Source organism: Mercurialis annua, linkage group LG4 (assembly GCF_937616625.2).
Source record: "Mercurialis annua linkage group LG4, ddMerAnnu1.2, whole genome shotgun sequence".
Lineage (NCBI taxonomy): Eukaryota > Viridiplantae > Streptophyta > Magnoliopsida > Malpighiales > Euphorbiaceae > Mercurialis > Mercurialis annua.
Window position 1 is genome coordinate 40,068,296 of NC_065573.1, and position 27,719 is coordinate 40,096,014.

The 27,719-nt window shown below is 34.7% G+C and overlaps 5 protein-coding genes and 1 non-coding gene across 10 annotated transcripts; 1 reads left to right on the forward strand and 5 right to left on the reverse strand.

The window, feature by feature from the left end:
- Nucleotides 1-221: 221 nt before the first annotated feature.
- Nucleotides 222-3,153, reverse strand: LOC126678779 (uncharacterized). Its single transcript, XM_050373682.2, has 4 exons — nt 2,708-3,153; nt 2,406-2,570; nt 1,631-1,702; nt 222-1,221 (listed from the first exon to the last, which is right to left on the reverse strand). The coding sequence occupies exons 1-4, from the start codon at nt 2,867-2,869 to the stop codon at nt 553-555; spliced, it is 1,068 nt and encodes a 355-aa protein (XP_050229639.1). The 5' UTR covers nt 2,870-3,153; the 3' UTR covers nt 222-552.
- An 816-nt stretch (nt 3,154-3,969) lies between these two features.
- On the reverse strand, nt 3,970-8,558 carry LOC126679406 (potassium transporter 3). The gene is made up of 9 exons (XM_050374425.1): nt 8,339-8,558; nt 8,010-8,253; nt 7,680-7,925; nt 7,526-7,570; nt 6,533-6,793; nt 6,401-6,453; nt 5,917-6,031; nt 5,432-5,686; nt 3,970-5,346 (listed from the first exon to the last, which is right to left on the reverse strand). Exons 1-9 carry the CDS (start codon nt 8,339-8,341, stop codon nt 4,244-4,246), a joined length of 2,325 nt encoding a protein of 774 aa, XP_050230382.1. The 5' UTR covers nt 8,342-8,558; the 3' UTR covers nt 3,970-4,243.
- Nucleotides 8,559-9,239: 681 nt separating this feature from the next.
- LOC126679408 (calcium-dependent protein kinase 1-like) lies at nt 9,240-13,402 on the reverse strand. 2 transcript variants are annotated; one of them, XM_050374427.2, is made up of 9 exons: nt 12,900-13,402; nt 12,259-12,545; nt 11,689-11,832; nt 11,276-11,428; nt 10,783-10,898; nt 10,293-10,460; nt 9,844-9,971; nt 9,644-9,743; nt 9,240-9,552 (listed from the first exon to the last, which is right to left on the reverse strand). In XM_050374427.2, the coding sequence occupies exons 1-9, from the start codon at nt 13,310-13,312 to the stop codon at nt 9,469-9,471; spliced, it is 1,593 nt and encodes a 530-aa protein (XP_050230384.1). In that variant the 5' UTR covers nt 13,313-13,402; the 3' UTR covers nt 9,240-9,468. The 2 variants fall into 2 exon arrangements, with proteins under 2 accessions (XP_050230384.1, XP_050230386.1); XM_050374429.2 differs by lacking the exon at nt 12,900-13,402 and adding an exon at nt 12,714-12,865.
- A 2,175-nt stretch (nt 13,403-15,577) lies between these two features.
- Nucleotides 15,578-15,649, reverse strand: TRNAG-UCC (transfer RNA glycine (anticodon UCC)). The gene has a single exon. It is a non-coding gene; the product is annotated as a tRNA-Gly (tRNA).
- A 2,765-nt stretch (nt 15,650-18,414) lies between these two features.
- On the forward strand, nt 18,415-21,686 carry LOC126679407 (aluminum-activated malate transporter 9-like). The gene is made up of 6 exons (XM_050374426.2): nt 18,415-18,789; nt 18,880-19,020; nt 19,567-19,836; nt 20,191-20,330; nt 20,427-20,573; nt 20,992-21,686. Exons 1-6 carry the CDS (start codon nt 18,519-18,521, stop codon nt 21,583-21,585), a joined length of 1,563 nt encoding a protein of 520 aa, XP_050230383.1. The 5' UTR covers nt 18,415-18,518; the 3' UTR covers nt 21,586-21,686.
- A 704-nt stretch (nt 21,687-22,390) lies between these two features.
- On the reverse strand, nt 22,391-27,356 carry LOC126676942 (uncharacterized). 4 transcript variants are annotated; one of them, XM_050371318.2, is made up of 3 exons: nt 27,184-27,356; nt 25,736-25,836; nt 22,391-25,034 (listed from the first exon to the last, which is right to left on the reverse strand). In XM_050371318.2, the coding sequence occupies exon 3, from the start codon at nt 24,766-24,768 to the stop codon at nt 22,741-22,743; it is 2,028 nt and encodes a 675-aa protein (XP_050227275.1). In that variant the 5' UTR covers nt 24,769-25,034; nt 25,736-25,836; nt 27,184-27,356; the 3' UTR covers nt 22,391-22,740. The 4 variants fall into 4 exon arrangements, with proteins under 4 accessions (XP_050227275.1, XP_050227273.1, XP_050227276.1 ...); XM_050371316.2 differs by having other exon boundaries at nt 27,128-27,356; XM_050371319.2 differs by lacking the exon at nt 25,736-25,836.
- Between the last annotated feature and the right edge of the window lie 363 nt (nt 27,357-27,719).

Consider the following 27,719-nt stretch of genomic DNA (forward strand, 5'->3'; position numbering starts at 1 on the left):
AAAAATATTTAGCTTTTTTATTTTTCAAAATGAACATGTCAAAACTAAAATTGATGATCTTAATTTTTTTCTAGAATTAAAACAACACGTAAAAATATAACTTTTTTTACGTGATTAAGCTAATAAGGAAAGGCCAACAACCCTTGTCATTTTTAATCTACAAAGAGTTCATAATTTGATGCTGTAGCCATATTATTTTCCAAAATGTTCAAACAAAAATGTAACGGAAAATGAAGGTACTCATTTGAATGAATTAATAGTTTTACAATGTTGGCAAGCAAAGGAGCTCTGCAAGCCAAAAGGACAATCTTATTCATTTATCCCCTCGTATACTTACACACACGACCCAACACGACACGTCTACATACTCCGACTACTTCTATAAAAATGGCCTATCAATCTCTTGTCAGTACTACTTGCATTCTGCTGGTTGACCTATAAAGCTTTCTGACTATGGCTGTCGATCATCGTTTGCTGAAAACATATCCGTTCCGTGTGATGCGATGCAATCGACTGATTAAAAATCTATATGGGAAGTACCATGCTAATAAGCTATCTCATTAAATCTAAGAACACAAAGCCATTCCAAAGGCTATGCAAAAGCATAGACGGCAATAAATTCCTGGACCTTGCAAATATAATCCCCATCACCACCCCGAGAAAAATAAGCGGTAACATTCTCTGTACATTGAAATGCGCTAGAGCAAAGGCAACTGAACTCACCAGGATCGCACACCATACAGGCATGTATCTGGTTAAAGACGGGAGAAGGAAACCCCGGAAGACAATTTCCTCCCAAACAGGAGCGCATATTGAAACCACTATTGCATACAGTGCCATTGCTACCGGGTCTCGTGCTGCGATTGATTGTTCAACGCTTGAGAGAGTGACTGGTGTTGATGGCAGGATTGGCAATAGGCTCATATTAAACTGTGAAAGCCGGTTGACCAATGGAAACATGAAGCATCCGAGAGCCACGTCAAATACCCAATTACCTTTCACACTAAACTTAAACCAATCGGATGAGAGCGGGCGGAATCGAGATAGGCATCGGTGAAGGATTGCAATTCCAGCAAGGCCTTCTGTTACATCGGTCACTAGGCTGAACAAAGCTTGTCCTCTGAATGTTAGAGATTCCTTGTTAAAACCTGCCGCATGGGCTGCAAAAGGAATTACCCAGGACCCTATAAACCAGAATGAGACAACCCAAAGAAGCATCACCTGCATCACCATATACAGATTGCTCCTTGTATTTAGTTTCAATCATTAAGCTCATTCTAAAAGTATCATTCAGTCTTAAAATGAGTAGTTTGCATAAATAAGGACCAGGTTCTGTGTTTCAACAAAGAGTTAACTTCTACAAGCCATTAAACTTCCACATGAATCCTCATAATATACAAACAAAAACAATTACTACAAACTGTAGAACCTGCTCGTAAAACGAGTAGTATTTGTAGCCATTATTAGTAGGATAATATCTCCAGCAATTAACATTCAGGCTGCTTTCTAGATTCTTTGCATTTTCTCAACAGTTATCACTTCAGCCTAGTAAAATATATTAAATGAAAAATAACTGTCTACTGCTTATTTTCTAGATGTGTCATTACTAGATAAAGTGAAGAAAGCTGACCTGCACTATGGTCTCTGCTGTCCAGGGTACAGTCCACCGGCTCCCAACGGCCTTACATACTACATCTGCAATCTGACCACATAAAGTGTTAGAAAATTGCATCATACAACTTAAAATAGTAAACTAGCCATTTTTTTCTCTGAATACTAAAATATGCAATCAAGAATCATGTTCCTAGTTTCTTAATTTTCGTCCTTCAATCAGTTTCTTAAAGAAATCAATTATGTATACCAAAAAAATTCGAACACAATACAAATACTTTTAGAACCATCTTCATATAAAATGAGAAGCTACAGTTTTCCAGGAAAAAGTCATTGAAAAAGATCAAAATGGGTAATTATGCATGCATTATCACAAGTCAACTATCAGTCAGCTACTTCAGATATCTTACATTACCATATGATTCATATCGGAACCAAATACTCCAACAAAGTTCTTTAAGAAATAACTGCTTCAACAGCATTGTAGAAGCAACGTTTATAGAGGGAACTTAGAACCTTCTATGGACTTAAACCACATCAGATTAAAAACATAAGCTCAGAATAACTTCATTAAAAACAAGGACGAGGCGCTCAACACGTTACAAAAATGTACTAATATTCACCAAAGCTCTAACCTTAACACTAATATCATCTATATGTATATGCTCTCCTCAGTCCTCAGTGACTACTTCACGCAAAACTCAAACCATATACAGCATTCAAATTCCGGATGTAGATTAACTTTGAGAGTAAGTTTTATGGAACGGAAAGAAGAACTGAAACACAAAAAATACCTGTCGAATCGATATCCAATCCCTTTTAACACCATTCGAATTGCCAGGTTCGGGTTCAGGTTCCGGCTGTTTAACCAAGTTCTCAGGTAAACTATGTTCAACACCATCAGACTTGGGATTAACTGAAGAAAAATCCTCATGTCTAAAACATGAGATTTTCCATCTCTGCATAAACAATTACCCAGCAGTTAAAAAACTTAACAGCTTCAAAATCTTATAAAGTTGCAATCTTTAATACATTATTCAATCAAATAACGAAACCCAAATGTAAAAAAAGAACATAAATTGAAGAAAGAACTTACATTTTTTGACGACCTAGAATTGGATTCAAAGATCCGAGAATTACGGGTGACAACAGGATAATTAACAAACCCGGGTCGATTGATAACCCTAAGCCTGGAAATTGAAGGAAGCAGAACTGAGCCACGTGGAGATAGAGATTGGGAGCAACAGGAGCTCAACATTGGGATAAATTACAAACCCTAACCCTAGTAATTTACATCACAGGAAAGTTTGAATTGGACAAAAAGAAATTCAAGAAAGGCAACTGAAAGGAGAGAGAGGAGATTAGGGAGTGTTTGGGAGCTGGGAAAGAGGCAGAAATAATTGGAAGGAGAAGAGCCACTTGGAAATGGAGATTTAATTAATTTAATAATTAACCTAAAGATTGGGGAATTTGAAATGTGGTTGTTAATTCATTTTCTGGGAAGGTGGATGTTTCGAAACGTGGATTTCATGCAATTATCTCTCTCCTCTGTCATTCATATTTTTTAATTTTTTTTTTTTTGAATTTTTATAGTATATATATAATTTATTTGGAATATTGTTGGTTTGTCAATATTCCCCTATTTTTATTTTTATCTTTTGATTTAAAAAAATTTGCATCACGTTTCTTATCAATCATTGTATAATTTAGTGTATTAATCAGTGCAACCAGAATTATTATAATAGGAAGGTCAGATCATAATGTATACCATAAATGAAAAAATAATTTTTGAAGATAGAAAGATCAAATCACAATATCTAAAAAAATTAGATACTAATTTAAACAATTATTAGTCGAGTTGTTATTGCCCTCCCAGACCACCACCCCCGTCATTGCAAACGAGGGTGTATACTAATCATTTGTATCTCTCGGTACACATTAGGTAACTCCATATGCATTTTGAGGTCGTCGGTTTAAATCTCAAGCGTAATGTTGAATCCTTTACTCATTTTAGAAGAACTAACAAATCTCATATAATGAATGTAGTGAGAATTTATGAAATTTTAGGAGTACTGTTTTATAAAACTAGATTTTTTTAGTGAGAAAGATACACCAGTGAAGTTAGGACTTTAATTAGCATAAAGCATGTAGGATCTCGAAGGGAAAATAACAAGTTTTTTTTAGAAATCAAACTTAATTATAAAAATAGTACGGGAAGTTAAACTTCTCTTACTTAATAGCATGATTAAATAAACTAAAAATCAATTTTAAGTCTACAATATATTTTTTCCTTAAATTCTGGAGAAGACCGAGACCTCTTTTGGCATTTGGCTACAAACCAGCATAGCAAGAGTGTGCTAGAGTTGAAATTGTTGCATCAATTCAATTGAAAATGAATAAAATTGTACCCATTTTGACATTAATATATACAGAATTACTTGACAAGATATGAAAGAATTATGAAATTCCTCTAACATGAGTAGCAAACTAGGCATTTTTAAAATCCAAACATTAACTTTCTGCTAATACTGCAATAGACTCAACTTAATGATTTACATTTATCAGAAAGAAAAAAATTGTTTTCTGTGTTTTATTCTTTTAGACTATTATTTGGCAAGCAGACCTGCTTGATCTATAAAGTATAGTTCATGCCAACCTCAATTAATGAGATATGAGGAATATCCAAGATCACAGCAGGAGAACGGCAGTTTTTCCGCAAGAATGAGTAGACGATATTGATCAGAAGTCTCTTCATAAATGGGGAACTCCATTTTGCCTTGATACGCGAGTGACCCATCACATATGCTACTCCGGCAAGCTTTGCTTCCAGAAGCCCCTGCAGCTCGTCTTTCACCTGTGAATCCTTGTATATAGTATCTGTAAGCTTTAAGTGGATCCGCCGCCTGTGTCTGAGTTGGGGCGACTCTTGTTCGTACATGGATTGTAATTTCCGCAATGCAGCTGACCTACTGCTGCTCACAGTTGCTGCAGAGCTTGAACTGCTGCTTTCTGCATTACGATCAGATTCTGAAATTATGAATCTTTTTCCAAACTTTTCAGATGTCCTCACAACTGCCATCATACCATCCACTGAGCCATCCATACTCTGAGATCCTTCAGCTTCCAGTTGGATGAACTCTGCTATGCTCATGACAAGTGCATTCTCAACATCATATTCATTTTCTTTTTCCTGTACATCTTTGTAACCATTTCGAATGATGCAGCGGTACATCCGGTAAGATTTGGGACCAATCCGGCCAATAAGGTACCGTTCCTTTTGGGGAACATAAGGAACAGGAACAACCTTAGTACAGACAAATACAATGACCTGGTAGAATGCCGGTAAGTTTGTTAAGAAATGGGAAAATGAAGATGGGATACCGCTAGCTAACTCGGTGTAGATAAGGCCAATCCCAGGAACCCTTATAATACCCAGATCAGAACCCAGAGTGAGAATCCACTTCATGGGTAATTTGTTATGGAGGTCATATACATACTTCTTCTTGCTACCGTAATGCCAAACAAACATAATAAATGTAGAGACCGCAGAAAGCAGAAGAGGAACCCACCCACCCTTGGGAATTCTCATAATAGAAGCCGATAGAAAGATAATCTCGATTGTTCCAAAGAATAAGAAGCACGAAAGGGCAACAGCAACACTCTTATGCCACACAAACTTGATGACCAATGACATCAAACACGTAGTCACAAATATCAAAGTCATGAAAGCAATCCCTGAAATTAAGGTGGCAACATTAGCTTCCCTAATGTGAAGATGCACCAGTGAAGGACAAAATTTACTTGAGAGGAAAAGACTAACCATAAGCATTTCCTATACGATTAATGTCTTGAAAGCCAACTGTGACAGCCAGACAGAGTATCATAAGAATCCAATTTATCTCTGGGATGTAGATCTGGCGATCAAGCCAATTTGGCTTGTGTACAATCTTGATCCGAGGGAAACATCCGTATGATTGGCATTGTTTGACAATCGAAAATGTGGCACAGATTACAGCTTGACTGGTAACAATTGTAGCTAAAATTGCCATCACAAGAACTGGCCAGAATAATAAATCTACAAGCACGTAGATAAAAGCTCTATTTAAACAACCAAGACAGATATTAATAACAATTTTAACAATTACGTCTCCAGTAAAAATCCTAAAGAGACTTATAATTGAATTCTTGTTCAAAAAAGGAAAGCTAGCAACATGCAACTGAATCAAAATTCTGAATATATGAATTACACAGTTTACAAAGAATTATATTTTCACAGTAAATATAGTTTGACGATTAAACATTTACCTGGAATTGATGAAAAGAAACTGATGGATACTGCAGAAAGATTTCTAGAAAGAAATGCAGTTTGCCCCATGTATTGCAGCACCAAACATGGGTACACAAAAAGAGAAAATGCAACCTGCACAGAGCAAAAAGTTCTGTTTAATGCAATTTTGTGCATATTGAAGCCTAAATGGTAGAAAGCAAATTTTATGCATATTTACTGCCTGGATAATAGAAGCATCATCTATAAATAGTTGAATAGAAACATTACCTAGTGGATGACTGGATGGAACTAATTAATATTAAGGCAGAAAAAAATTATAGCTTATACGAAAATAGATTTTAATATCCATTAAAAATATAATTTAAAAGCATAAAACGTTGCCATCGAAGATGTACGCAGGTTATATCACCAAACATTTGGTCAAGTTTTACATTCACTTCTTCAACATCACCACCCTTAAGTTCTGACTAACCCAATATTTAATTTGCAAAAATTACATACCCTTAATGATGAAGCTGAGAACTGGCCAAGTTCTGCATGTAAAACTTCAGTTCCTGTAGTTGAAAGAAGTAATTAAATTAGTTGACCTTAAAAGAGCTTATTGAACCACAGAAAATATGAGTTTTAGACTACCAGTTATACATAAAAGCAACCCTCCGAGAGACATCCAACCATCTTTTCCAGTGTCCTTGAAGAACTTGATAATATAAAATGGAGAAAGAGCTTTGTATACTCTTGTATTCCAGTAAATAATATTGTAGATCCCAATGATGGCAATCAGCAGTAACCATACAATCACAATGGGAGCAAACATGAAGGCAACCCTATGCGTTCCGCAGTATTGCAGAACAAAAAGGCCAATCAATACAATGCAGGCAAGGAGAGCCACCATCCCTGTGGGAGTATAGTAGCATTAGCATCTTCTCTATCTTAGTTTTTTTCATTTTAGCTGAAAGAATTTAACATCACAAAGTTCCATTAAAGTTCTACATCTGCCTGTCCGAATGTGAAGAAGATTCAACTGAAATAATGAAAAACTGAAGCGTTCATATTAAAATCCACAAAATGGATCCCAATACCATGTTAAATATTTCTCTAGCTATAAACAGTTACAGCTCCAGCTGGCAACCACTGGGGCCTGTCCAGTGAGGCCAGAGTGAGTTCTGCAGTCAGCTCCCTAACTTATAAACTCAAGTTAACAAGTGGAAAAGCCCATAAACATCCCACTAATCCGTGCCAATTTTTTTTATTTAATTGATGTAAGATAATTTCCTTGACCTTTACACAGGCATTTTGAAAATCTTGCTATCACAAGCAAATCAAGTAAGAAACCTATATATGGCCCTTCCAAGTCAGGATAATAGAGTAGATTCTAACAAAGGTGTCATTGAGAACTTCATTTTGGTTGATAATTTCTTGTTTCTAATCCTCTCTTTTTTTTTTTCAAAATTAATTGCAAATATGCATCTATTTCCTGATCTTTACAAGATGCAATTCTACTTTTCAACTGTAATATTAGCAACATTTGACCTGATAAAATTCAAATTTCAAAATCATAAAGATACCAAAAACTACATTACATACACATACAACACATATGCAAAGATAAACAAAAAGTTTACTCACCGTGATTCCTGGCTTGAAGTTGTAACCCTTCAATGGATGAAAGGACTGCAAAACAATACATATCGATCAGCACAGAAATACACAGATAAATGAAGTGAAACCAAGCCAAACTATAGCGGAAATTAAAAAAGCACGACATGCTTCAACAACTAACCAGAAATCGCAGGCGTGAGGACACCAATTGCAATGACCATACTAGCACCAAGCAAAACAACGAGAAGTAAAGTAGTTTTCTTCTTTCGTTTCTCCACAAATTTCCTCGACAGAGAAGTCGTCAAACTTCGATTACCTTGCCCCTCAATATGATAAGCAGATAGCTCCTCATCTGCTGCCTGTTGGTTAGGAAGCATACAAAATTTCGCATGCCGGCAAAGAAGTGAATACAAAGCAAAAATCCCCCCTGCAAATAACTCAACACTTTACCCCCATACACATACAAAACAAGTAAACATCCACATATATTTTCACTCAAATCAGCAGTTACCTTCACCATTGTCATCCACAAATAGCATTAAAATAGCATATTTAAACAGAGAAAAAAATGTCAAAGTCCAAAAAATTAACGAAAAAGCTCCAAAAACAGTGTCCTCATTTGAATAATGGATTAACCTCCCAGAAAATATACTCTTATAAACATAAAGAGGGGAAGTGCTCAAGTCACCGAAGACGATCCCGAAACTCTGATATGCTAATAAAAGGAGATGTTTTCTTGGAAATTTTGATTCCACCTGCTCAAGAAATGGAAATTAAACATTAAACTCAATCAATCAAAATAATTAAAGAAAATTAATGTTTTCTTAAAACTAGAGATACCATGGCTTTTCTGATTAGAGAAACCAGAATGGAAGATTTGAGATCTTATGAGCTTTGAAATTCATATGAAACTTTGATTTTGCCCCAACTGATCCCCATCTGGCGCGTGTTTTGTTTCTTCACTGATTTTTTATTTTATTTTTTGGGAAACAAGGTTCTTTGCTGATTTTAATCAACGGTAAAGCAATTTTTTTACTTGGAAAATATTTGATAATCATTTTTGCGATTGAATTATAGTATGAGATTTTCTGTTAATATTAATTTATGAGTATTGACTATAATTTCTAATGATAAATAAATTTATTTATTTAAAATATTTTTTGTAGATCATACAACAAAGATAGTTTATTCTTTGATGTTCATCATCATTGTATAACTCGTATTGACAAAATAATTATAATGTTAACTATATTTTTTTGGATTGGGATCCCTCATGTTCAATAATCTACACAAATGAACAATGTAGATACATTTAACTAAATTTAAATTTTTTTAATCTATATTATTTATTTTATAATGAATGGTGTAGATTTAATAAATATGACCTCTCATGTTTAAGTGAACATGAGAAAATGCCGATCCTATCATATATCATTATCAAACTCTTTTTATATTCATGTCTTAATAAATGACAAACGAAATGGAATCCAAAAATATATAACAAATGAACTAACAATATATCCAAATATTTAATATTTTACACAAGATATTAATAGAATATTTAGTCATAATTTTTTTTTATCACTAATCAAATAACTCTTTCATTTATGTTAAAATATCTGAATCTAATTTTTAAGATCCTTTCAACAATAATGAATTTTAAAAGGACTATTTTTAGATTCTATTATGCAATTCATACAGACATCATCGTTAAACAGTCTAACAAAAGTAACCAGTGAACTACAAAAGGTTAAATTTTTCCAAGAGATATATACCATTGAAGGCTATTTGTCTGTGCATATGGCAAGAATGGCAAAACATAAAGGATCTCACAAAGCATCAACCGCCGTAAGATTCAAGGCGGGGCAGCTACTCCGACAACTAAAATGGCTCTCAATAACAACAAACGTGAAAATATGAAAGTGTCCAGATTGTTAACAAAACCCAGCAGAATGCCAAACTCGTTAGCCTTATTTTCGCCGTCTGTTAGGGGCCACCTCCGGGTTTCCTTTTCGCATCATGGCTACAAACTCTTCATAGTTAATTCTACCATCCTGGCAAACAAAACAAAAAACAGATTCAGGAATGGGTATATTGTTGTAAACTTCAGTTCCAAGGAATCCCCAAAAAACAACAGAAGAATACATTGTCAGTGTCGACTTCTGCAATGATCTCTTTTATTGTTTTTGCGTCACCCATGTTATATTCCTTAAGGCCATGTTCCAACTCTTCCATTGTGATGTACCTAAAATGAGAAAATGATATGATCCGAGTTCATATAAACAAAGGTGATAAATGGTCCTAATTGTAGATTAAGTAGCAACTGGTAAGAATTAAGCAATTACCCGCTCTTGTCCTTGTCAAAATATTCAAATGCCCTATATAAGTGGTCCTCTCTTTCTACTCTGTTCATGTGCATGGTAGCTGTTATGAACTCGATGTAATCAATTGTTCCATTTCCGTCCACATCAGCCTAAAAGACAGAATAACATGTTATCTTTAGTTGAGCTGCTGGACATAATTTGAAGTGTGATCCAAAAAGTCAGAAAACCAAACAAGGAAAATGAAATGTTAAAGGGAGATGTGCAAAAATCTGTGGACAGCGATGAAGGAAGAACAATACGAGGAACATATGCATTTTGGGAGCGAGACAAACAGATCGATTGAAATAGTAAGAAAAAGACAGATTTCGAGGAGGATGAACATGGAAGCCTTCTCTATAGCTAGCCAATTCCAAAAGCATCATTGAGCTCAGGCAGAATTAAAATAATAATAATAAGATTATAGATGTTACCGCTTCCATTAATTGCTTCACTTCCGACTCAGAAAGCTTGGTACCCAGTTTCGGAAGCCCAGCTTTCAACTCTTCATAAGTGATGGTTCCACTGTTATCCGTGTCCATGGATTTGAACATTTCCTTCAATCCAATAATTTCTTCCTCGGAAAGATTTTCCGCAATGACCTAAAAGTGCAGATAGAAAGACTTATTAAAAGAAGAATAATAATTGGACTATAACACTGATTTATTCACTGAAATTAGCGATTGAATTATAATAATGACGATGATAACATTTTTGGGTGGCACTGCGCAAGTAAAGAAGGTATAAATTGTAGAAACCGGTTTTAATTCGATTCCCATTAGGATTCAATATGGAAGAAAATCGTATAACTCGACTTTGTTTTTCTTTCATTAAAATTGTTAACATCTTATCCCGAGCTTTCTTCTCAGCTTCTAGTAATCTTCTATTCAAACAATACCAATGATAAGATAAATAAAGACTCACCTTTAGAGCTACTTTCTTGAGCTTGTTCATTGCTCTGAATTGTTTCATTCTAGTTAAAACAGCAATATCAAGAGGCTTGTCGGATGCATCACCGTCTACTCGCATCCATGGATGACCTGCAGTGTATTTTTTGTCTCGTCAAGACTCAATCTTCACTTACAAAATCTCAAAAGTCAAGAAGCTAAACAAATGTGAACCACACAAGCATAAACTAGCAAGAAGAAAATAGTTGAAAACCTGGACATATCATGTGCCACGGCCAGCCAACAAGAAAAATTACAAGCGGTGAAATGCCAAGTGCCAAATGTTCACACAATCATAATGTCTAGTCACCAATGTATGATCTAAAATACTGAAAAAGACTAGTATAAATCCTCTTTTGCATTTGTGTTGGTTACTATATACTTTTTCCCATTTTTCTAGGAGTGGGAAGGGAACTGAGAAGAAGTTGAATGTGTACACTCTACAGAGTCTTTTGTAAATGGAAACTTACTTAGGACATCAGCAGCTGAAATTCTTTCCTTGGGATCAGATTTTAGCATCTTCTTCACTAAATCTTTAGCACTGCTGGATACAGAAGGCCATGGGTCAGAGGAGAAATCGATATGTCCCCGGAGGACAGCATCAAAGATAGCCTGTTCCGTATCTGCATAAAAAAAAAAACTCTTACTTCATGAAGTAGATGAAGAATGAAGAAAGAAAGATATAAGAGGCATGACTCAGCCACCTCTTGCTCGTACTGTCAACAAGTTTAAACATGGTGAAGTGTACCCAAGAAATCGAGCATAAATATGAATTTAAATTAGTACTCTATTTCACAGGGTTCTAATTACATGGACGACATCAACATCAATATTTTTTCTCAAATGTTTATTAAACCTCAATCAAGAGTAGCAAAACTTTTACCTCCCCAAAATGGTGGGACCCCACTTAGAAGAATATACAGTATAACACCAGCACTCCAAATGTCAACCTCGGCTCCATAACGTCGATGTAATACATCAGGAGCTACATAGTATGCACTTCCAACGAGGTCCTTAAATATATCACCTGCAATCATGAGTGGGCTTTAGAACTCAAGACCATCACTGTAAGCCTCAAAACAGCCGTTAAAACTAGTTGCAAGATCCATTAAAATGTAAATAAAACCAGTAAGGAAGACAAATGCATGGAGATGATCAAGCAAGTAATAATTTCTCAATCCTTTTATAGAGAAATAAGTATTCTTTATTTCAATGTATCACAGTTAACATCCTAAAATTCCTGAACTACATGATCAAATTGCTAATCGGACACATTGGTGTAGATTTGGACGATCGTAAAGTTAAGAAATATCACATATTTTCATTTCCTTGGTTTCTGTCAGTCTGAAACAATAGCCAATCTCAACATTTTCATTTTCACATTTATCCTTCCACAATCATCAGAGCATCAAGACTATTTTCCAGAACAATCAAACGACAACCACAAACTTACCTGGCTTAAAAAACACAGACAGTCCAAAATCAGTAGCCTTCAAAGGTGAATTTTCATCAGTACTCAAGAAAAGAAAATTCTCAGGCTTTAAATCTCTATGTATAACTCCCATACAATGACAATCATGAACAACAGTAACAATCTGCCTACACAGATTAGCTGCTGCTCTCTCTGAATAATGCCCTTTCGCTATAATCCGATCAAACAGCTCCCCTCCGGCACATAATTCCATCACCAAATTCACCGAATGCCTATCCTCATATGCTCCCTTTAGCTCCACAATGTTCCTATCAACCACCACATCAAAAAAAAAAAAAAACTTCAAAATCATTCACTTCAATTTTCAAGAAAATTGACATTATCACTTAAATTTCAATCAAAGTCAAAATCAGTTGACATTTTTTTTATGACAAGGACTCACTTCCAGGATGTGGATCGCCCGCAAGCCCACATACCTGGAAATTCCAGATTATAATGCTTAGCAGCTCAGCCCGACCACTCCAATTTTTTGGTAAGGGCATAGCCGGGATTTGAACCCGTGACCATTGCGCGCTGATGACTGAACCAAACCCGTGCGGACAGTTGACATATCTAAATATCAAGAAAAAAAATGAATCAATTACTTATTAACAGAGATTTACCGGTGACCGGTAAGATGGTGCATGATCTGAACTTCACGACGGACATCTTCAATATCGTCGCGATTAATAAGTTTTCTAGTAGCTATAGATTTACAAGCAAATTGCTGTTTAGTTTCTTTATGAGTTACGAGATACGTAACCCCAAATTGACCTCGGCCCAGTTCGCGGCCGAATGTGTAGGTGTTCCGAACATCCTCCATCGGCCGTCCGAGAACACGTCCGACTGATCCCGGAGGAACTGCGGCGGAGGGACGGTTGTTGGGTTTCTGCTGCAGTGTATGTGGAGGTGGAGGGCGAGGTGGTGCGGCGGCGTTCGGCGGGTGGACTGTGATTCCGGTGGAAGGAGTGGTACGGTGGTCTGAGGTGGCGCCGCCACTGAAGGTGGAGGGGAGGTTGCTGCTGCAGTTACCCATTTGAGAGTTTCTTGGTCAATGGTGAGTCAGAGGAGAGAGAAAAACAAGAGAGAGAAAATTAAATGATGTTGGATTTGATCATCATCCAGTGTCTTGTCTTAAGCTAGAAGAGTGAGTTTACTAAAACAGCCCTTTAAGATAGGTTGTTGGTTGTGTAAGGCTGCAAGGGAGTAAAGGGTAATTTTTATGTTGACTTGGCTGGCCGTCCACTCGGGACCTAACACGATACATATTGGACTGCATTGACTATAAAATTCTCTATTCACCATTTAAGATTTTGTTTTTGCAAATTAGTCCCTCCCTTCCAAATTAATATTTAATTTAAGACAAATACAACTACTACTAATTTAAATATTATGGAAAGCTAACAATAATGTTTTCTTCTCCATAAGCAGTGTATGGAAAAAATTGATGCAATCTAATTTGATACATATATTCCTATATTATCTGATTAGTGTTATTTTTTGATATAAATAATTGAAAAAGGAGAACACTTATATAAGAAATTGAACCCACGACCTTAGCAGTTTGCTGTAATGTTATATCATTTGAACTACAAACTTATTGGTTAGTTAGCATTGTTTAAGAAACTTCAAACTAAGGATAAATTCTTCAGACAGAATATAGCTCAATCGAATTCTTGCTATCTCTGTAACATGCATGAATCCATAAATTGCAAAGCATTTGTTCTTTGAATGTTCTGTTCTTATTCTAATGTTATATGGAGGAAGGTTCTTGATTTCATTAGGTTTTATAGAATTGGTTTTACTTGGGGGAAAAAAGGTTATATATTTTTTTGCTAGAAGAAGAACTAGAGAAAAATTTGGTATGGCTCGTTTTAAAAAGTTAAATTTACGTGGTGCTGTTTTAACTATTGTGCTATGAATGAGCTAATGCCAATCAGAAAATTAAAGCTTTTTTTATGACCATGTGATGTGTCTGATAGGATCAAAAATGTTGATGAGATGAGAAGTAGTTGTGAGAATTTAAGAAATAGTATAATAATTAGATAATTGATTTTACTTCTGCTTTTCAGAAGTTGTATTCTTTCTTTGAAATCAATTTGTTAAATCCATCGGCAAATCTAATCAATTGGATTGTTGGTCTATCGTCAAAATCTATCGCCAAATATGAAATTGCTGACGGACTTGATATCCGTCGGCAATTTCAGCACATTCCAGTAGAGTAAAGTTAGAAGGACATTTCAGCACATTCATACCTAATTCTAAAATCAACTTAGATGATTTAAAAGACTAATTTTTTTAGCAAAAAGACTAGTTAATTAAGTACTAGGATATGTGCTCTAATTAACACTTATAAAGAATACTCTCAAACTTAAATGACTAATCAATTAAGTACAACATAAATATTCCAATAAATACTTTTAAAAAAGACAAAACTTCACATAAATACATGCTAGTGCTTTTTAAATTGTGCAAACTATTCCACAAATCAATAGATTTTTACAAAATTAATTTTGATGACACTATTGATATGAATTTACTTATAAGAGTTATTATCATTATAGTCAATGATTTTATAGATAATTTTATCTTGATTTAGATTCGATGTTTTATTGACATTGTTGAACCAATTGTTATAGGGCATTCACGCTTTGAACATCAATGAAGGATATTTAATTTGACTTTAAAATATAGTTATTTAATATTTGAAAGAAAATGTCAAATTCTTATTAATGTAGTCAATTCTTCCTCTGATAAAAATGTCAGTAGTATTAGAAGACGCTCTTAGCCTAATTTCTCGATTTGCAAAAATTAGATTTGAATATATTAATCGCAAATGTAATTGACTCATTTGATTGCTAGAAATTCTCTTGTCGATTCATCGTCTTTTTCCGGAATAACTCACTCAAAATTGTTGAGGTGCCATTCAACTTATTATTTTCACATTTTATTATATGAGATTTAATCTTTGAAAAAAAAAAACAAATTGTCCGTAAGAGAAAAAAAAGTGATGGCAAATAATGCAAAATTTAATTACACGATTACACTTTTTTAAACAAAGTAGAAATGCATAAAAGGAAATACATAAAAAATACATAAAAGGAAATACATAAAAGGATCATTCAACTTATTATTTTCACATTTTATTATATGAGATTTAATCTTTGAAAAAAAAAAACAAATTGTCCGTAAGAGAAAAAAAAGTGATGGCAAATAATGAAAAATTTAATTACACGATTACACTTTTTTAAACAAAGTAGAAATACATAAAAGGAAATACATAAAAAATACATAAAAGGATTGCGTCTGCCGGGAGTCGAACCCGGGTCTATTGCTTGGAAGGCAATTATCCTAACCGTTGGACTACAAACGCTTGTTGTACAAAGTTGATGAAATACATAAATATAGATTAGATGTCATAGCTCATTCTTGGACTTTAAAATTGATTAAAGAAGGAAGCTTATGATGTAATTCCAATCAGGCAATGGTCCAAATTTGTATTTGCAAACTTTATGATAATCGTAACAGGGAAGTATATATGGTTGGATTCAATGTCTATCAATCAGGGTGTATTCCATAATCACACAATGGTCCAAACACAGCATGTCTAAGACAAAATATTATAACAATGTTGAATTTTTATGCAAATCTGATGACCAAAATGAAATATTAAGAAAATTTAATAATTGTTATATAGTTAAATATGTGATTAGAAATCAGATAAAATATTCCCCTTAACAGTAGCAGTATTCAAGTATTAATTTTTTTATAAAAGTTAGGCAAAACCTTTTTCATGATAATTAATACACATTTTTTCTTTTAACGTAATATATCATAATTTTAAAATTTCAGTGCAATTTAGTCTGTTATTTTTCCATATATGTCAAAAATATACCTATATTATCTCAGTTACAAACTAAACATGACTCGAAATTATAATAAATTAAACTGATAAAATTCTGAAATCATAATAATCTATCTTTTTATAAATAAACACTTCGCCTTTTCTAATTTAATGGTAATGGAATATAATCTACCAAGCCCAAAATTCAAAATTCCAATGGCATGCATCTTCAAACACTCTAGTAGCAAAAGCATATTATTGAAACCAGAAAAATGTAATTTTCTCATAAATAAATTAAGTGGTCATTTATTTTTCTCAAGAACGAAAAATGAAAAAAAAGAAGAAAAATACTAGCCATCACTATATACATATTGAATATATTCCTCACATATTGAACTTATTCAATTTGTATATATCTTAGACAATAATGCATTTGGTTTGGTAGTTGCTAAACTTTTGGATGGACGTATTTAATGAGGTGTCATGAATGAATATAAATAATTGCATAAGCCAGAAATCAACCACTGCTGAAAATTGGAGGCATCTATTCGGGTATGAATGACGTTGTGTATGAATAAAACATGCATGCAATTATGCAACCATGCAAAATTAAAGGAAAGTGATTGAAGCAGAATTATCAAAGAATAATAGGTAATGAAGGCATATACCACTTGTGTCTGTGAATGAATAGATATAACCTAAGGTTTTTATTTAGGGCAAAAAAGATCAAGAAGAGAGGAACGAACATGTAAAGAGAATTAATGCTGACGTATACGAATTGAAAGATATCACATTTCTTTAAAATTATGAGATTTTTTTTTCAAAGATAGCCTATTCTAATTGTTAGCGGGGTTAGCGGGAGTTAACAATAACAATATTTGTTTATATTCTTTCATTTGTATGTCTATTAAATTTGAAGCGTGATTAAACAAACACATATGCTTATTTTGTTTTTACGATGGTTGAAAAAATTATCTAATTTGGCGGGCGCCCAGCAAAAATTTCAGGCCGACTAGTGACATCTTTCCACTTTTTATTAAGACAGTCGTCGCTGATTGACGTCAAATTTTTCAAATAATAAGTTCGACGACTATTCTTTTTTCTATTTATTGTAAATCTAGTTACCAGTAATTTTTAAAAAAGTAATACTATTTAACTCTTTTTTTATATTAATACCGTGTCTAACATGATAATAAGTGGAGATTTTTTCTTTTAAATATGCACTTTTTGGAAAGGAGCTCAACAAATTAGAATTTGACACGTAAAAGGAGAAATAGAATGTGTTACAAATTGGTGAATTAAACTACATATAAAATCTAAACCATCCTAAATTTTATATTCATCAGAAACTTCATCGCTAGACTGTTTAATTGCTTATTGTAGTAGTGATTCTCAGAGTCAACTTGTAATAAATTAATGTTGTGTTTCCTTATTTTGAGTCAACTTTAAGGAGTAGCTGCGAGTAAAACTACCATGACCACATATTAGAGAGAATTTCATTAGTGGCTGAAGATTTTAACTAATTAATGAGATGAAACATTACATACTATTTCATTTGTAATTTGTGGTCGATGTTTGTTTAGTAACTGTTCAATTCTTAATTAATATCCCCATGTAATATAAAGAAAGAAATTAATTATTATTGCATAATAAAAACTAACATATAGGCCACTGTTTCCACAGATTTAGTCTATCCATGACAATATTATTTGTTCAAATTTGGATATTAATTAGTAGACCGTGTAAGATTGCATAGAAACAATAATACTAATTTTACGATGAATTAGTTATATATTTAACGATTAGGTTAACATAGTTATACAAAAAAAAGTATAAGTTCATTTGAACTATCATGCAGTTTCAGTATTTGTGAAAATTTTGACATCACAAAAGATTACGTGAAATAATTTTTTAGCAAAAAATATACGCATACTATTAAATTCAGTTAAATAATTTATTTAACATAAATAAAGTACAATCTAATTGCTGGACTTGTTTTTAGTTTAATTTAGTCCAAATATAAATATAAATAATTAATATATAAAGTGTTAATAAAAAGTTAGGTAACATAATATATATGCATTTAACATAAATTAATTCAAGTGGCAGTAGAGTGATGAATCATGAACTTAAAGATTAATGTTAGAAAATAGACCTGAGAATTGCACAGCCATGCAAAATTAATAGATTCTAATTCCCTATCCATGCACCACCATTATTGAGTTAGGCATCTTTTATCTTAAGCATGTTTACTTACCATTATTGTCTTATTAATATTCTCATTTCCTTCTCTTTAAATTACACTAAATCTGCTCTCACTTTGAGCAACATTTCTTCTAATTTTCATCAGTTTAATTTCAACAATACGGCAAATAAGTTGATATTTCTCGACTGGAGAATGAACGGAAAAAAGGGCAGTGTCGTAATCGACGTCTCGAAACTTAGTAAGAAATTTGAAGGTGATGAAGGAAAAAAAACTGGAAATGCATGGATGAAAATATGGGAGTTTTGTAAAGAAGATAAAAATAGAGTTATATTTGCATTAAAAGTAGGATTAGCTGTTCTTCTAGTGTCGTTGCTAATATTATTTAGAGCTCCGTATGATATTTTCGGAACAAATATTATTTGGTCGATTCTTACTGTTGCGATCATGTTCGAATATACAGTCGGTACGTAATCATTTATATTATATGTTTTTTATTTTTTTGGATATTAAAAATTTATGTTTATGGTTGATGATATGGTTTTATTTTTTGAAGGTGCGACTTTTAATCGAGGATTTAACCGAGCACTTGGGAGTTTACTTGCGGGGATTTTGGCTATTGTTGTTGCTCAGTTAGCTCTAAGTAGTGGCAAAGTTGCTGAGCCTGTTATCATTGGGATTAGCATCTTCTTCATTGGTATTGTTTCCCTTCTAAAACTCCCAACATACAAAGTAAATTTTTCCAATCTTACATTTCGGCATTTTGTTTTTATTTTCGAAACGGTTCTAAAACTTTAAAAATCTATCTTTATAATCTATTATATATATGTATATATAAATTATTCTCGTGTTTCCCGTTTCATCATTACATTTCAACATTTTTCATTTAAATGTTTTATATTTCTATTTCCGCGCCACACAGAAAAATAATAAAAATAATATTATTATCATCTGAAATTAGGTCAAATCTAAGTTATTGTTTTCTCATATAGTCTAAAAAAGTAAATGGTGTTTTTTTTTTGTTATTTAGGTATAGAAGACGTTTTAGTTAAATAGAATTAAATATCAAAATATGTGATATCATTTAAAGTTATAGAAAAAGGTAATTTTGACCATAATAACTATCCTATAGGCTTTAATCTAATAGAATGAAATTAAAGTCCTACAACATATTCTAGAATGCAATATTCAGAAAAAAATTATATACTAATGTACTAATGGATGGAAAATTGAAATATTACAGGGGCAATAACATCATTTATGAAACTATGGCCTTCGTTGGTGCCGTATGAATACGGGTTCAGGGTTATACTATTTACGTACTGCTTGATCATAGTGTCGGGATATAGAATGGGGAATCCCATCACAACTGCCATGGATCGTCTTTATTCCATTGCCATCGGAGGCTTTGTAGCTGTTCTGGTGAATGTGCTAGTTTTTCCGATTTGGGCCGGCGAGCAACTGCATAATGAGCTAGTTACCAGCTTTAACTCTGTGGCTGACTCTCTTGAAGGTGACTATATTCATTTAACTTATCAACAATATAGGATATATATATATATATAGGATTGATTTGATTTAATAAGTAATTTTTTTTTAAATATGGTTCTATCGAGTTTCGAAATCAAAAAAGTTTAATATAGTTTTCGTACAAACGGAATAGACTAGTTGAGTTAGGTTCGAATTATTCTACATTGAAATTTTTATTCGGTGAGAAAATAAATTTTTTGTTTGGTTTGATGCGCACCCCTATTTAGTTTGTAATCTCTAAAAAAAACCGATCTATTTTGATATTTTTACTTCCGAACCGAATTATAATTTGCACACCCATCCGAAAAGGAACTAATGTGAGTTCCTCTGCTTTTAGAATGTGTAAAGAAGTATTTGGAAGATGAAGGGTTCGAGCATCCAGAGTTCTCCAACACTGTGATGGATGAATTTCCTGATGAGCCAGCATACAAGAAATGTAAAAAGACCTTGAATTCCTCTGCAAAGCTTGAATCTTTGGTAATTAATTTTATTCTGTTTTTGATAATTCTAAATCAAAATTATATCTATATGCCAAATATTGACTTTTTTAAAATGGTTTGACTGAAAATGAAGGCGGTATCAGCAAAATGGGAGCCACCACACGGCAGGTTCCGACATTTCTTCTATCCATGGTCGGAGTATGTTAGAGTTGGAGCAGTTCTGAGATATTGTGCTTATGAAGTTATGGCTCTTCATGGGGTCCTACATTCTGAGATTCAGGTACTTTTTTCGTCAACTCTGTTGTTAAAGATGTCATTTTGTCTTGCATATATTGCACGGAAACTTCTCGACTTTTATATTTCGGCGTTTAATTGCAGAATAATGTATAGTTGTAATTAGGGGTTCTGCAAAACCCAGAAGTTCTGATCGGTTTGATTTTGGAAGTAATTTTTTTTAGTTATTTTATGATATAAATTGAACCAAAATAACTAACCAAATAAATTGACTCCTAAATGTGAATTATGAGTTGGGATATTCACATTCCTTGATTTAGAGAATCAGATCCTGACTGCGCCAAAATATGCTAACAACTGAGGAATCTGAATTATTATACCAAAGCATATATTCTATCAATTTGCTGTATTAAGGAGTGGATGACGTGAAATGTTGACTAAAACACTAGTAATATCTTTTACAGGCGCCTTACAATCTCCGCATAACATTCCAATCAGAAATTCTTGAAGCAACAACACAAGCTGCACAGCTTGTCAGAAATCTAGGCCAAGATATTAGCAATATGAGGCATAGCCTCAATACCTTGCTGCTCAAGAAACTTCACAATTCCACGGTGAGACTCCAGCGCGCCATCGACACTCACTCTTACCTTCTTATATCTGACCTTCTCAAGCTGCCTCAAGCCATTCCGTGTGACCAAACGAATCAATTGCCTGTTATCGACGGCAATGGCTTAACAAATTTTTTGGATTCAACGACTCAAAACGTACCTTCGGGAACATTAGCAATAGGACAACCTGTGGAGTCTTACCATGAGATGATGAGAAAGCAATCGAGGAGGCTGCATTCATGGCCGTCGAGGGAGGTGGACGCTTACGAAGAAGGAGGTGTTGATACGGAGGTTGTTACGAGAATGAGGGCATTGGAGAGTACTGCAGCACTATCACTTGCTACATTTACTTCATTGCTGATAGAATTTGTAGCGAGGCTTGATCACTTGGTTGAAGCAGTCGATGAGCTGTCAAAGATGGCTAAGTTTAAAGAAGAGAGTGTATAGTACGGAATCAAAAATTGTCTGCACATACAGATTTTGATATGATACTCATGTACAACAAATTACTGCTGAAAGTAATCAGCTAAATATAATTCACTATTTCACCAGATTTGTTGAATCAAATTAGAGTTTTGCATTATCTTCTAAATAGCAAAAGGAACATAAGAAATAAACAGTAGCAGAGTTGACAAAACACAGAGAAGCTACTAGATAACAAAACGAACATAGAGCCATCATAGTTTCTAAACTTGTACATCATGATCAACTAACTCAGATTTAACCATTTCAATTAATAAAAAGTAATACTTTCTAAAGTCATCGCGGCCCGCTCATTTGTATAATTCAAGATTGGTTAATAAAAAATTAGAGATTTTGTTAAATAAAATTGCTAAATGTGACCAATGATAGCGATTACCTTTTATTCATAACAAAAGTGTGTGGCACCACAGAAAGTAGCTAGCTACTGATTCCTGGATAAATAAGTTGGACAGAAATATTCTTCTGGTAAGAACACCTAAAATCTTAACTATTTTTGTGTTTCCTATTTAATAATTTATTAGAGCCACGGCAGTCCATTAAGCAGAATATTCCTGCTAAGGCATCCATCTTATACATAAGAAGAAATGATAACTGATTTAATTTATAACAGTATAAATTCAACAGGAAATCCAAGAAGCAAAAGTACACTTCATCCAAAGAACAAAAGAAACGCTGCATGTATTTTATTTTTTTTATTTTATATAGATTTACTATTTCGGTAAAACAGTTTATAACCTGTAACACAACACAATCAAATGCATAGCAACAGTGAAGATAATACCCAAACAGGATTTATTATCGCCAGAATTTTGACAGACTGACCGACATTGCAGGTAACAACCTGCATACCCAACCACCTGCCAAAACATATGCAGATATGTACAAGGAAAAACACCAGAAGACCTGATACAATGCTAACTAACTAACTAACTCCTACTCGATTTAGCCAAATTATTGCACAAGGTGGTCAAAGAGCGTTTACTTCTTGCCACCTGAACAAATGAATGGAAACAAGTAGAAAACACCGACACAACTAGACCAAATAGAACAAGAGGACACGACAATTCTAGATATTTCTCCAATTGCAGACGCCAAATTGAACATAGGGAAAAGGAAACCTCACATCCAGCTCCGCGGCATCATGTAAGATATTCTGGGGTCTGATGGATTACCGGCTACAACTCGGTTGCTGCTCGAGCCAATACTCAGCATTGCCATCAAACTGCCACCATGGACCCTGCCTTCTGGCACAAAGACTGGTACTGATCTGAAGCCTGCTTCCCCAGAAGATAAATGAGCATTTGGACCTCCAAAATGTTCCATGTCAGTAGTTTTGTATGATGAAGCCTCAATTTGAGTGCCTACATTCACAACATCATCATTCATGTCCTCGGCGATGACGAGTTCTTTCATCTTCCTAGGCTGGCCAGTTTTGGTATCCTGGATGATAGGTCCCAAGGTGGCACCACCATGGACCCTCTTATCCTGCACCAGACCACTATGAAGTGCACACAGACCCGTCTTACCCCTTGCAAATGAAGTACAAGGACCACTAGGCTGAACGCCATATTCTGAACCAGGATGCCCCCAAGAGCATCTCTTCCCTCCCCCATGTGCCTTGCAGAAATCAGTGCTACCCTGTGCGCTTTTGCCGCATCCTTCATTCTTGCATCTCTTTCCCCCACCATGTCGGACACAAAAATCAGTTCGCCCTCTTGCACTCTTAGTGCATTCAGATACAGCACACCTCTTGCCACCACCATGTGCAACACAGAAGTTAGTCCCTCCATGGACACTCTTTGTACAAACACCACCACCTTGAAAGGCGCACCTTTTCCCTCCCCCATGGCCTTTACAGAAAGGCGTACTCCCTTCAGCACCCTTAGTGCACCCTGGAGTTGTGCAGCGTTTCCCACCACCATGTGCTTTGCAGAACATAGTGCTGCCTTGAGCCCCTTTTGAACACCCTGAAGCTTGGCATCGGCGACCACCTCCATGAGAAATGCAGAGGCCAGATAGACCTTCTGCACTTTTTGTACAATTTTCTTTCTGACATCTCTTCCCACCACCATGCCTAATGCACAGTCCTGATTTCCCTCTTGCAGCACGAGTGCAACCCTCACGACTGCATCTTCGCCCACCACCATGAGCAATACAAAAATCAGTGCGACCTTCTGCACTTTTTGTGCATCCAAGGAAATCACATCGCCGGCCACCCCCATGGGCCTTACAGTACACCGTCCGGCCTTCTGCTCCCTTGTGGCACCCTTGTTTTTGGCACCTTCTACCACCACCATGAGAAATACAACGGCCAGAAGCACCTCTGGCTCCCTTGCCACATCCCTCAATCTGACACAGTTTGGAACTAGAGCTGCGCTGATGTGGCTGTTGCCAATGTGTTATCCCAGAAGTGCAGGTGACTGAACTTATAGGTGCTGTTATCACACTTGATGAGAGGTCTGGAATGGAGATAGGATCACAAATTTTTGAAACCTGATTCAGAAAGAAACTAGCCTGTTTGTCCTGTGAAGCAAGCAACGCGATCCCTGTTTTCCAACCACATGATATTGATCCTTCATCCACATTTGAAGCCCCACCAATAATATGTGGAATATCCATGCCAAAATCCAGCACGGTGGAGCTTGGATAGACACTAATAATATCAGATTCAGAAGGCTTTGTAGAAAGACTCAACTCCAGATCAACTTTGGGCTGCGATTCCAGCATTTTGAGATTAGAACTAGAGGAATTCTTTGGACTAGACTTCTCATTGCCAAGATGGAGGGCAAAATCCAATTGAAAATCCATTGAGGACTCCTCATCAGTTTCTTTGGCGGAAGACATTGTAGTGCAAGCAGTTCCTGAACTGCCCTTGCTGTCAGAGGAGCTTGATGAGCGACCTAGGCCAAGAGATAAAGAAGACCCAACATGCCGACCCATGGATCTATCTATGAGATCCCATTTTCGCTTAATCCCTTTTTGAGGAGATGTGCAAGTGACTGAAGCACCAAGAGAATCAAGACGTAAGACGGTATCTGCAGAATATTCAGCCACAGGTCCTCCAACTTGCAATGAACTTCCCGAAATTAAGAACCCATTTGACGAATAGGCGGCGGAGAAACCCAGGTTCCGAAAATTGTCCTCCATGAAGCAAAGATTAAAATCCAAATCGATTTCCAAACCTAAGACCAATGCTATTGAACAGTACACCTGACTTCTGGGGTTAAAAAAAATTAGCTAAAAAAATAGGGTTAGCTGTCTCTAGTAGAGAACAACCCCCGCTAACAAATCCAGATGTATCAGCACGATCCATTATCTTGTAAATTTAACAGAAACTTGCAAATTAGCTACAGCTGAAAAGGATGCTGAGTAGCATGTGTTCCTTCATGACAACATTGCAGCAACCTACCATCCTGTTTCAAAATTCATACAGTAAGAATAATATAAAATGAAGCCTAACCAGAGAATAAAATGCAGCCGCCACATTCAGCGTCACTAAAAAGTCAAGTGCTCAAGACATACTTTTGACTCTATCATCAACCACCCATCAATTTCACAAGTTTTAAAGATTCTCCAAGATAGATGGCACTTCAAGTTCAAAAACAAGATAATAGAAAATGCAGCACAAATTATCCTGAATATGCATCAGAAGATGAACAGATGATCTTATAATAAAGCATATCTCATACCACTAAATATAACAAACCATAGATGGCTTAGATAATAGACACAATATGATAGAAGAAGGTAGTCCTGACCAGTGATAGAGAGAATCTTTATCAGAAAACCTGAAAACCCTTCTATTAATATAGAAGCGGATCTATATCATAAAAAGACAATAACAAAAGCTCGTAGCATGAAAGATTATTGAATACTCAACATGCTATTCATAATTTTCATGATCTAAAATTAGGGAAATCAAGGGAACTGCAAGGCGAAAAAGGAACGATATGGGAACATAATAATACTACCTAAGCAGTCAACAATACATGAGTCATTTAATTCGACATAATCTGATTGCTTTTACTTAAATAGAAAAGAGCTAGTATAGATGACATATATCCAAAAAGGTGAGCTGAGCAAACAATATACAAGGAATTATTGAAAATAATACCAAACTGAACGAGAAAAAAGTGGAAAAAGCTTTTCTTCAAACAGCAGATTTTTGCAAGCACTGACGACAACCACCAGTAATAATAGAGAGGCGCCTCAAATCTAGGAGGAGAAAACCACAGCATCAGAAGATAAGAACATTATACATTATATGGCAATTAAAACAAGCGAGCTATATATACATCCTGAATAGAAATAAAGGAAATCTGTCCACGCGCAATAAAAAAGAGGGAAAAGGAAGGAACAACTATTTCTTGGTTGTAAAGACTATTAGAACAAAATGAATGAGTTTCTATTCTCTCCTTTATATCCAGGCAATATCTTTCCTACCAAATGTAGAACTTGCTTGTAGAAACATATTCCTAAGAGTATGAAAATTCCGAAAAAATATTCCCTTCTCTATTGGAAGTCTCTGTCCAACCCTCTATTCGAGAAGAGAATGACAAATGGCACAATAAATTCCATCAATAAATAGAGATTCCTTCAAAGATTAATAGTCAAAGATTCCACAAGGGAAATGAGGTCTATGGTTATGATTTTCCGTTTCATATGACCACCAGTGGTGCTATTAGTAAGGCAAAAGTATGATGCTACAAAACACGGGGCTTATTCAAAGCAAGTCAGATAAAAATATCTATTTTTCAGTAAATCTGTAGCTAAGAAAAGAATACCAAAAAAATCATTTGAAAAAGCTTGAAACACTAGAGTCCATTAAGGCAAAGCATCTAGTTGGTATATGAAACATTCTAAACTTTCCTTTTCTTTGAACTCATTAAAATTGAATAAACAGTAGTGGAAAACAAGCAGATGCAATTAAATAATAGATATAAAGCAACTAACACTGTGAAGTAAACCATCCAAAGAATAGTAAAACGAAACTGGACCTCGTGTTCGGGTGAAGGGAATTTGATATAGAGCGTTTCCCTATTACACTAGATGCATAAATGAATCTATGAAGTTAATAAAAGCAGGAAAATTCTTATTTGGGTTTTTAAAATACCTACAGGAGCATTTTAAATCCCGTTTAATTGAATTGTCAACACTATTCATGAGTCTAATCTTCTATGCATAAATCTAAGTCAATAAAAACTCAATAAGCTGCATATCACAAAACCAAATATAAGAATTATAAAAGCATAAATATTAAAAGCAAACGACCAATAATTCAAAAAAAAATAGATTAAAAACCATAAACCCTTAAGCTCCATGTAAAATTCAGCTTCCAAACAAAAAAAATAGCCAATTTTACCCAAAAAATATCGTTTACTTGCAGATAATAACATATAAAAGGAAGATATGCAATTCGAATTTCGTATGACAGACATAAAATAATAGCAAAAATTAGATATTCAGCAGAGAAGGAGAATTAAAATTTTAAAATTAAAGAGCTGACCTTAATTATAAAATTAAATTAAAATCCAGGAACTATACGGTGGTATGGAATCGTACAGATCTTAAGACGGAAGAGAGAAATGATTTTGAAAGCGACGCTTAGACGCGGCAGTGACGGGCGGCGGCGGCGGTTACGGAAAGAGGCGGCAAGTGTAATGACGACAGGAAATAGAGAGAGAAAGAAAAACAAAAAAAGATGAGAGAGAGAGAGAGTGTGTATGAAATATGATGTGTAGGGTGGGAAATAACGAATGGGGGCAAAGAGACTGATTTTACACGTGTTTAACACAGTGATCCTGCACGTGCTCATATTTCTCTGCAGACTTTTTCTAATTTTTTTAAATGTTTTTTCCCTTTTTTATTTTTTTACTATTTAGAAAAATAGTATCTGAAAATTAAAATAATTCCATTTTCAGGATTTTTCCCATCACAGATTTTTGTTATTTTTATTTTGATGAATATATATCTGATAAACATGATCTGTCATATTCAGTAATGTATATTTGGCAATTTCGAATGCTCAATTTCCATTTTTGCAAAAATTTTATTTAGAAAATACATTTGAACAAAAGTAATGTTTTCCTTAAAAAAAA

What these genes read in the sequence shown, in the direction of transcription:
- LOC126678779 (XM_050373682.2), bottom strand. Translation starts at nt 2,869, where the DNA reads ATGTTGAGCTCCTGTTGCTCCCAATCTCTATCTCCACGTGGCTCAGTT. An exon ending in ATTCTAGGTCGTCAAAAAAT is followed by an intron (nt 2,571 to 2,707) that starts GTAAGTTCTTTC and finishes TTGTTTATGCAG; the next exon opens with AGATGGAAAATCTCATGTTT. An exon ending in ATTGGATATCGATTCGACAG is followed by an intron (nt 1,703 to 2,405) that starts GTATTTTTTGTG and finishes TTATGTGGTCAG; the next exon opens with ATTGCAGATGTAGTATGTAA.
- LOC126679406 (XM_050374425.1), bottom strand. An exon ending in TCTCAGCTTCATCATTAAGG is followed by an intron (nt 6,032 to 6,400) that starts GTATGTAATTTT and finishes TGCTCTGTGCAG; the next exon opens with GTTGCATTTTCTCTTTTTGT. An exon ending in TTTCTTTTCATCAATTCCAG is followed by an intron (nt 5,687 to 5,916) that starts GTAAATGTTTAA and finishes ACGTGCTTGTAG; the next exon opens with ATTTATTATTCTGGCCAGTT.
- LOC126679408 (XM_050374427.2), bottom strand. Translation starts at nt 13,312, where the DNA reads ATGGGTAACTGCAGCAGCAACCTCCCCTCCACCTTCAGTGGCGGCGCC. An exon ending in TCAAGAAAGTAGCTCTAAAG is followed by an intron (nt 10,461 to 10,782) that starts GTGAGTCTTTAT and finishes CTGCACTTTTAG; the next exon opens with GTCATTGCGGAAAATCTTTC. An exon ending in TTTGACAAGGACAAGAGCGG is followed by an intron (nt 9,744 to 9,843) that starts GTAATTGCTTAA and finishes TTCTCATTTTAG; the next exon opens with GTACATCACAATGGAAGAGT.
- LOC126679407 (XM_050374426.2), top strand. Translation starts at nt 18,519, where the DNA reads ATGAACGGAAAAAAGGGCAGTGTCGTAATCGACGTCTCGAAACTTAGT. An exon ending in TGTGGCTGACTCTCTTGAAG is followed by an intron (nt 19,837 to 20,190) that starts GTGACTATATTC and finishes CTCTGCTTTTAG; the next exon opens with AATGTGTAAAGAAGTATTTG. An exon ending in CTGCAAAGCTTGAATCTTTG is followed by an intron (nt 20,331 to 20,426) that starts GTAATTAATTTT and finishes CTGAAAATGAAG; the next exon opens with GCGGTATCAGCAAAATGGGA.
- LOC126676942 (XM_050371319.2), bottom strand. Translation starts at nt 24,768, where the DNA reads ATGGAGGACAATTTTCGGAACCTGGGTTTCTCCGCCGCCTATTCGTCA.